This window comes from Saccoglossus kowalevskii, chromosome 6, assembly GCF_978046115.1.
Source record: "Saccoglossus kowalevskii chromosome 6, keSacKowa6.1, whole genome shotgun sequence".
Lineage (NCBI taxonomy): Eukaryota > Metazoa > Hemichordata > Enteropneusta > Harrimaniidae > Saccoglossus > Saccoglossus kowalevskii.
In genome coordinates, this window is record NC_140646.1 from 26,232,394 (window position 1) to 26,241,909 (window position 9,516).

Consider the following 9,516-nt stretch of genomic DNA (forward strand, 5'->3'; position numbering starts at 1 on the left):
ATACAATATTTTCTGTCACTGCCAGTCCCCAACTCCCTCAATGTTGAGGGGAGAGGGCACAACAGCAAAAATCCCAGTAGAAAAATGTGAAACAAGACTTTCTTGCCCAAATTCTTCGGCACTTTTTTTCTTATATTTTTCAATATTTCTGGAAATGAACCCTAATTTTAGAACTAACAGACAAAATTTGACTAAATTTTCTGTTTTTACTCAAAAAATTTGGCTATTTTTTGTCCCAATATTCTGAAGGAAAGTGCAGCCTATAAACAGGACTATTTTTGAATTTGTGATGAAAAGCGGGAAGTGGTGGTGAGAAGGTTTATCTGCCTTCAACTAATGTCAGTCTAGCACATTATCCACTATCTAAACTCATCTGCCCGACCATCCATCCACGAGTATATAAATATATAATGACCGTCTAATTATTTACAGTAAACACTTTAAATACAGTGACAATACAATATGTCATATGCCAGCCAGCAAAGCATTTCATAAAAATTTTAACCAAAAAAAATTTAAAAGGAAACTCAATTTATTTGAAATTAAACAAATTTGATGCAGTAAAAAACATTCAGAGTAAATACTGTTCATATTAAAACAGACAATACAAAAACAACACAAAATTCATTGTTCAAGCTTCACATCAAAAGCTGTTTCAGTTAATCAGAAAAAATTTATGAGTTGGCCAAGTGAAAGGTCGGTTACTATATTACAGTGCATCAAAAGCCTGCAACTGCCACATAAAATTACTGGGTCACTGATCATGAAGAGCGGTCAGAGGACATGATAGTATTATTCAGCAATTTCAATCAATCGTATGAAAACCAAGCACTCTACTAGCCAATCCTACAGTTACTTAACATGGAAATTTAGTAAATCCTCATCAATCTAGACCAATCAAATAGTGCTTGTCAGGCAGAGATCAGATGACATCGATCTGCTTATAGTATGCTAGCTGTGATTGGTTGGAAATAACTCAACAAGCTGACAATATTCTCAATCAATTGAAAATATCACAGGGAGTCTAAAAATAGAAATGCACCAACTCCAATTACCAGACAGACTTTGTTTTCATCTTAACATAGACAGAAAGGTTTCCACAGCATATTTCTTTGAGTTTAAAAAAAAAAGAAGACACAACTGACTTAAGAAATGTTTTTATATTACTAAAATTTGTAAATGAATTGTTTAAGATACACTTAATTCAGCGAGAAACAATTTTTTGTGGATTTTGCGAGTCAGTGAAAAGACTGAAATTTGGTAGCTGTCAATGACTTTCACAATATTTTGACTTTCTAGCAATGAAAATTAACGATAGTGATTAACAGTATACAACTTTTTTTTAATTATGAGAAATATACTGAATTGCGATAATCGCATAAAACCCACGAAAAATTGTCTACACAAACATGGTGACATGTGGATGATTTATGCAAATTAAGTTATATTTGAAAACTACCCAACATCAATACAATGTGATCTTGTCAAAGAAAGTGTCATAACAAAATTCAACAGGGCAAGAAAAAAAATGACACATTAGGTGAAATACGTTGCGCCAAAGTCCAAAAAAAGTATTATTTTCCTGAGAGCTTTATTATTCTACAGTGCACAAGAGTTTAGCACGTTTTTAAACAATTTAGCACAAATATTTTGCCAGCAGGTAACATTGAGCAGACTGATGTTCAGAGAAAACATCATGACTAAATGTAGCTGAAAATGAAGCGTAAAACTAAAGCAAGTGTCAATCCACAAGAATATTTGTCACTGAATGCTTTAAAATAGGTTATACAAAAAGGGGAGAGAGGAAAAAGACAAAAGTCCAGACCACTGTATAGTATGCAAATCACACTGGATGAGAATAAATCAATGTACAACGCAACCAGCAACAACAGTTGGATGTCAAGCTACCTATTAATTTAAGTGCGCTTTTCCAAGAAATCCCTCTTCAACACAACAACCATGTTACAATTAAATCTGCCAGTTTTTTTATTTTTAAAAATCACTTGAAAATGAACTGACAACTGAAATTTTTCAATTTTATTTTGAATGACTTCAGTAAATATATTATCACGAAAAGAAATGATATTCTTGTATATAATCATAATTTTTGTTAGCACGTAACTATGGCAATCCTGTTACAGCTTTCTGATAAAATCTTAATGACCTTATCTATATTTAGTATTTCATTTTCAGATGTGCGCTTCTTTTTTAAAATTATTTGTTGTGATATTCTATGATTTGATACATAGTACAAAAAAAAAGCACAGATTTTGACTTTTTCACTCCTAGTTTTCATTGCACATTTTATTTCCATGGGTAAAGATACCCAAAGCTGTCTCCAGGGTAATTTTCAGCTGTGCTAAAAATAGAAACCTTGTTGTCTTTACTCCAGGGACAAAGCTTATCTATTTGGTCAACATAACACATGGTTGAGACAATAGGGCTCCCCAGCTGTGCAGTACTGAAAATAACCTGTGAACAAAAATAGCACTTAGGGGGTCCAGAGTTGAAATTAGACATGGACACTGATTTTTCTAAAACAGATCAGGTCCTCATTAATGAATGACAGACTATATAACCAGGGCACTAGCAGAATGGAGAAAAGTGCAAACCGTTAAGCTGCAACTGACCTGGATTTAATCCAAACCATATGAAGTGGCAAGAGTAACCTAACCCTTGTAAAAATAGACACTGCTAGAAATAGACTGGTGGACTGGACAGAAAACTCAAGATGCTCTGACCTGGGTGAACTGAAAACTGAGAAGGATTTTTAACCAGGCCCGGCTTATTTTCTTAAAATAGCTCCATGCTGGCAGTTGCTATGCAGCGATAGCCTCTGCTGTTTACGGCTAAAACAAGCTGTGAGTTTTCAGTTCTGCAAAACGCAGGACGAAATGAGACAACAGTTTTATATAAATTTACTATTGTAAAAGCATAGGCAGGCTGGAGTGGCCAGTAAACATAGGCTAAAATGGAGAATAACACCAATGTAGAAAAGTTTGTCAAACAGTCACGACTTGAATTGTACCCCCCGAGGTATGCCATGATGGCCGAGTACGCACATTGCATAAATGGTAGTCAGCAAGCGAGAGAATGCTCAGACAAAACACCTATCAAATATAGACTGTTGGTCAATTTATAGCTGATATAATGCCAAAAATAGCTGCAATTGACAATGTATGTAAAGCAATTGACAACCTTGCTATTCATGCAAAGAGGGCATGGCTAACAAGCATTTTTTGTCAAGAGCAACGGCAACACACACATATACATACACGCTTGGGTAGAGGAGAATCAGAAACACATTGGTAAGCGCTTATATAGATAGCGGAGCATCATGGACTATCCAAGCAACGACCTCATTTCAATCAAAGCACTGTAGTCATGGAAATGAAACTCTAAAAATAGCACATTGGGAGGAGAGCTGGTTCTGTGATATTTTTTTTCCCTTTGAGTATATAAAGCTTAGAAGAATTGACAGAATCTGCGATGAAACACAACAGTAAAACAAACAGTATTATTATTTATAAATAATCTTAAATTGAGGCAGGATAGATTAAAATGAATCCATAATGTCAACATTTTAAAATTTTGATTTACAAGCAGAATAATTTAACAAAGCAATACTGTGTGGCAACTGATTCTAGCAACAAATGACTCCAATACCACCTACAAAAATTAATTTTCAAATAAAACACAGACTTTTTAATTGCTTAAAATTAGAATTTTTTTAAACAAATGAAGCGTAATCATTTTTTTAACCTCTGAACTTTCAATGATGGCTGACCCAAAAACCCACATTTTGAATATAATGATTGAAGGCTACCTGTTCTAGAAGAGGGTGTTTAATTTGACAATGATAACCCCTCAGGAATACCTTATAATAGGGGTGGTATTTGTTGACAAGCTAAGGTTACTTAGCAACCATTTAAAACAACCTACAATTAATGGATTTATCGACAACCATGTTCTACTTGGGTGAATTCCATGGTGGAAGGAGGGGGGAGCTAAGTTGAACATGGAATTGCCATATAATATTTGGCTAGACTTTTATAGCGTCTTTCAAATTTACGAAACACACAAGTAAACAACAGCAAAAATTCACAGGCAACTGTAGAATATGAAATATATGAATATGAAAAAGTGGTGGTGAAAGTACAATATTGTGAAAGATTGTATCCATTTATGTTTGAAACGTGAATTACATCAGTTGCAATGCTATGATGAATGACCACTCCCCTAACAGGTCATATCCACACAGCTCAAAATTCCACATTGGTCAGATTCTATTTGTCACAAGTAATAAATCAATTGGCCAGCATTCTGTTACAAATTAACACCAGGACCACATGAACCCCAGTAACCAATACAACAAGATGGGAATCAATTCTTGCAGGTTTTCAAAACATTGAAAGTCAACATATATTATAGATATACATTTAGTCATTTAAATATTAGTTTCTGATACTGCCTCAAACCTTACTCCAATTTGTTTCTATGGTTTCCATGGAAACACTCCCTTATGCGACTCCTGGGAATCTTCGTTTTAATCATTGACACACAAACAAGCGGGAGATAAGCAGAGAATCAAGTTCAGCGCTTCAAGCACGCGAGCAGGCTATCTATGGTAACACTATCACCAATATGTTGTCTGATCTCAGTAGAAAATGTTTTTAAGGACGCAGCCTGAATGTTGACTAGGAGTCAATACCACAAAAGCAAAATGGCTAATATGGCTACAAAACCTCCAAGGCAAAAAATGTTGAAAACTAGGAGATAACCATAAAAGATTAAACTGCTTCTAAGAAAAGGAACATGATAAACATATAAAAATCAAAGACTATCCAACTAATATTATGTCATATCTTTTGTATAATAATCATAATGCTATCCATGGAAATAAAAATTAAAAACAAATTTGATTTGACATTTTTATGCTTAACGGAAAGGATAAATACTACCAATACATTCACCAGAGAGAGAAACCAAAAGTAATTAATATCAGTAGATTTACATTGGGCGCCACTCAGAACTGATCTTCACTGAGATGCATAATATGATGTCCCTAATGTGACTGGTTCAAGCAAAGACACTTCTGATTGCGGGTCATGTTACATTATTCCATATTATTATTTACTATTAACATTGATATTTTGGTAAAGACATGACTGGAAAATTCCAGCACAGAACAGCAACAACAACCATGAATTGCCATAAATCATTACAGCGTATTTTTTTTATGCATAACAGCAACAACAAAAAGAACTTGCGGACACAACTAACGAGGAAAATGAAACCCATCAGTATATAAGCAGTACCAGATTCATGATTATGACACTTGTTTTAAAAATGGTACTACAAACAAATTACTAAAAAATTTTAGTAAGCCTGTTACTATGACAACAAAATAAGTCAAACTTGCCATCCACATCCACCAAATTTAGACATTTTAATTTCATCAGCACTAAAAATTGACACTGTATCATTATGCAATGCTCATCCACAGAAGCTGACAATAAGTCAAAGATACCAGTCATTGATAATAATTCCCAATCCCCATGACATTTCACAATTTAACGGTGAACCAAATCAATCCCCCAATCTAAATTGCATCTGAACTTGTTTAAAGGTGCAATACTTCACAAAATTGCAGAACAATCATATAATTCATTAAACAACAACATTGCCAAACTAGATGACAATATTTTGATATAAACATGAAGAGAATGGATAGCATACATCTATGACCTCTAAACCATAGACCTAGAAGTGGAATAACTACAGGTAATGAGATTAGTTAACTATCTCTGTCCATAGCAACCACAACAGTAAAACACCAAACAGGCATCTTAATTTCACTAACACACAAGTAGTGGGGGGGGGGGGGTGTCAATGTGAGGAGGGGGGAATCTCCAATGATTTAAGATCAATACGATGATTTCTTTAAAAACAAACAATTCTATCGTCTTCCTGGTTTATAATGTAATAGTACTCATTACGTATGTGAGTGTGCATATTGAAATGAATCAGAGAAAGAATCCGAGGTTTACTAGTATTGCAATGAGCGACATCTATCAAGCAGAGCCAATGCCAGGTCGAACTAAAAGATACAGTGGGCACAATAAGTGTTCACCACTTGAAAATAACTACCCATATCAATGAAGGGAAGACATCCGAAGGGCAAAAGATATTCTCACAATTAGGGACGACTAAGAAATCTCGGTTAAACCAGCTCATCAACATGCACCGAGAATCAAGTTCAATATGAAACTTAATGAATCAGACAATTTTTCTAAGATTTCTTTTAAATTCAGCACAAAAATTATTTCCCTCTGTGTGTCTATTCACATAATATTTAAGCAGAATTTAATCCTATTTAACAGAAAATTTGTAAAATTTAGATCAAGCATAATTATAAAATTGTTGCTCTGTTACTAATTTCATAACACAGTTGGGTTTGGAGTTTGTCACCTCAAATTGCCTTTAAATTTAAAATGTAGCTTTTTTTCATTTTCACAAAAATAAAAAATATGATATCACAGGACAGTAGATTTATTTTACAATATTAAAAATATATGGAACTCACTATTTTGCACTGTCTATAAGTTGGTACTCATTTGACCTTTCATAACACGTTTGCACTCCTTGATCTTTCCACAAAACCTCTGTGTGATCCCAAAATTCCTAAAAAAAAGATAGAATAGATAAACATTAAAGATAGAAGGTTAGAATCAGAGAAGATTGGAAGAAGAAACAGCTATATCGCTTTAGTAAATCTGTTTCTTATCACACGTTGTTTATTGTCCTTAATTTCATAAAAGACCAGCTGCTGGTTCAGGGTGATTGACTTGTTTTTACCCTTCTTGAACAGGTATTGGATTTTGTTCGCAAAAAATATCCGGTGATGAGTAAAGCAAAAACATTTTACTGTGATATTCAGGAATATTTATTGAAATACCGATAATGGGAATAGGAAGTGACAATGCTTGACGTAAATAGGAATCAATATAGTCAAAAGAAAATCCTGGTCTACAGCACAAACAGTGTATATAGGAACAAAATGAATGTAAAATTCTGAAAATCTATCACCAAGATTCGGGCAGCTGGGGCAAACATAAACATCAAAAGGGATTCCTTGGTAACAAGATTCATCTTCAATAATAGCACAATATGGCAGTGACCTCATGCTTAGGTAAAGCCATGTTTTTAATCAACACCTTACAATAGGAGATGGTTAACATCAAAATTAACAGTTTGCTTTCAACGGATTACAATAATATGATTTTCTGTTTTTCTTACTTGCCTACTAACTGTATACAGTTATATCTCAATGAACACATTGGATTCAGTATTAGCAAATCAATTATGAAATGGGTTCCATTGACAAAAAATAGTTTTGAGAGGGATCAGGAGGTATCTTGCATCTAAAGGTGGAATCAAGAATTTGTTTTTTGTTACACTAAATAGCAAGACAGTCTATGGAAAGACAAATGTCAAGTGCCTAATTAGAAATCATGTAAATGACATTTACAGCAATGAGATAATGAATTCACTCAGGTGCTTGTTCTAAAAATAGACTTAGAGAATGAATTTTACAACAAATCAAGTGTGAAGTGGTTTTGATGCTACACATGATAAGTAATTTGGAAATTATTCTGTGAAGGGAAAATTGCAGAATATGCGTTGCTTTCCACTAGCAACGTTTTCTGATCTCAGGGCGGTACAAGCCCTCCTCTTTAGTGGGTTGGGCACACAATCACGAACACAGTGATTTGCGTTCTACACCAGCTTTTTCCTTCCAGTCACTCGGACCAAAAAAAACAACAATACATTTGTTTGTCACTGTATTGTTATACGTTGATTAGATTACAGTTATATTTTTCATCTCGACTGAACGGCTTACCTCTGGATAGTCGAAATCGGGCGAACTCGAGACGTCTTGGATGTAATCCAGTCTAAATTGGTTCTCTGGATGCTCAAGGGCTATAGGCGGTGTTAGCGTACTCATGGCTCCCGTAATCGTCTTGTAGAAACGAGAAAAATAAGACAGTCTGAGTGAGGACGACACGTTTATATTATATGGACATTGATTATGCAAAGTCAGTACACAGACATGATCGCTGCTTCAGAATGCAATGTAGTCAAGGTATTAAAACTAAAATCAGGACTCGAGATAAAAATCAAAACTCACCAAAATCGCATCTCGGATGTTCTTTTTAATATCGGCGATTTTCTGTTTCTTTTCCCTAGTAACGCGTGAAAGGAAAATTACATAACGAATATAGTAGATAAATTCATTGAAGGACTGAACACATAGTTCCGACGATCAAGCAAGTGTCGAAGGTGTACATGTTGTTCGCCAACGCAACATATATAGAGGGTGTAGGGGTTAAAAATATGCATAGTATAAACAAGCACAATAATAATGTCCACCTTAAACCCAGGAAGATTTCAAGGAAGAAAATAGCTCGGACACTTACTCTATACTAAAACCGTCCACATGAAGAATTCTCATCTGTTTGACTATGGTACTTTTCCCTGATTCCCCCGCACCTTGAGAAAAGAACAGAACAAAACAGCGACATAGTGGTTTATATATGCTTATGAGATCAGCCAGCCAGTCGACAACAAGAGAACTGCGATCTAGCCATTTTGTGTTGTCTACTAACCCAGTAACAGCAACCGATGTGTTGCTCTGTAGATTTGTTTATCCTTTTGAATTTGCTTGTCGATCTTCTTGTTGGCCTCCTTTCGTTTTTTTTCTTCATCTTTTTGTTCATCAGAAAGGCCGTTTCCGAAACACCCCATCAGTACAGCTTCAAGCTTCGCGATGAGCGCCTTTCAGCGGCCTCGTTCAGCGAAAATGACACCACAAATGAACGTCCAGTGTCCGCAGCAGCCACCTATGTATATCCACGAATGATTGGTCGTTAGTGCTGGATCTATCCCGGTGGCGTTTTTGGTGATCTGGAGCCTGTAATTCCCAGCTTATTCACTGCTATTTCCCTCTCAAGGCTGAAAGGACACAGCAACCACACGTCAACTTTGACAAGCAAGCCTAGCTAGGGTGGGGTGTAGCAATGCATCACGGGAACCACCATTACTCATTTACATACTATTAACATTATATTTGCATAATATCTGCAATGTAAATGAGTGAGCTGGACCAAATAAACCAAGACACGTGACAACTGACAGCTGTGACGTCAGTCACTGACGTCATATTTGCGTCTTGTGGGCCTTTTATAGTATTTTTAAATCTCTCTAAATTATTATGTTTTTATTTCGATAATATTTTTCCAAATCACGGTTTATTCATCATCGATTTTTTGAGACTAGCTCTTTCAAATCTCGTTGATTTGGTTTGGGGGATATATTTGCTGTGTCCGTTGCTGTTATCCGCGATTGCTTGAGAGGCCTTCCAACAAACTTGCTTCTATTAAATGAATATCTTATTTTTGTGTATATCTGAACAGACAAGCCTGTACATGATGTTTTCTTTCGAACAACGCCAGT

At 35.2% G+C, this 9,516-nt stretch overlaps 1 protein-coding gene across 1 annotated transcript in view; it reads right to left on the minus strand.

Moving 5' to 3' along the window:
* LOC100370457 (guanine nucleotide-binding protein G(s) subunit alpha-like) overlaps positions 1–9,092 on the minus strand; it is a 40,216-nt gene extending 31,124 nt beyond the window's left edge. Inside the window, exons 1-5 of the mRNA XM_002734425.4 lie at positions 8,670–9,092; positions 8,481–8,553; positions 8,192–8,246; positions 7,904–8,023; positions 6,587–6,684 (exon numbers count right to left, since the gene is read on the minus strand). Coding sequence (XP_002734471.1) covers positions 6,587–6,684; positions 7,904–8,023; positions 8,192–8,246; positions 8,481–8,553; positions 8,670–8,808 — 485 coding nt within the window. The 5' untranslated portion in view covers positions 8,809–9,092. The remainder of the gene's footprint in view (positions 1–6,586; positions 6,685–7,903; positions 8,024–8,191; positions 8,247–8,480; positions 8,554–8,669) is intronic.
* Positions 9,093–9,516: the final 424 nt, after the last annotated feature.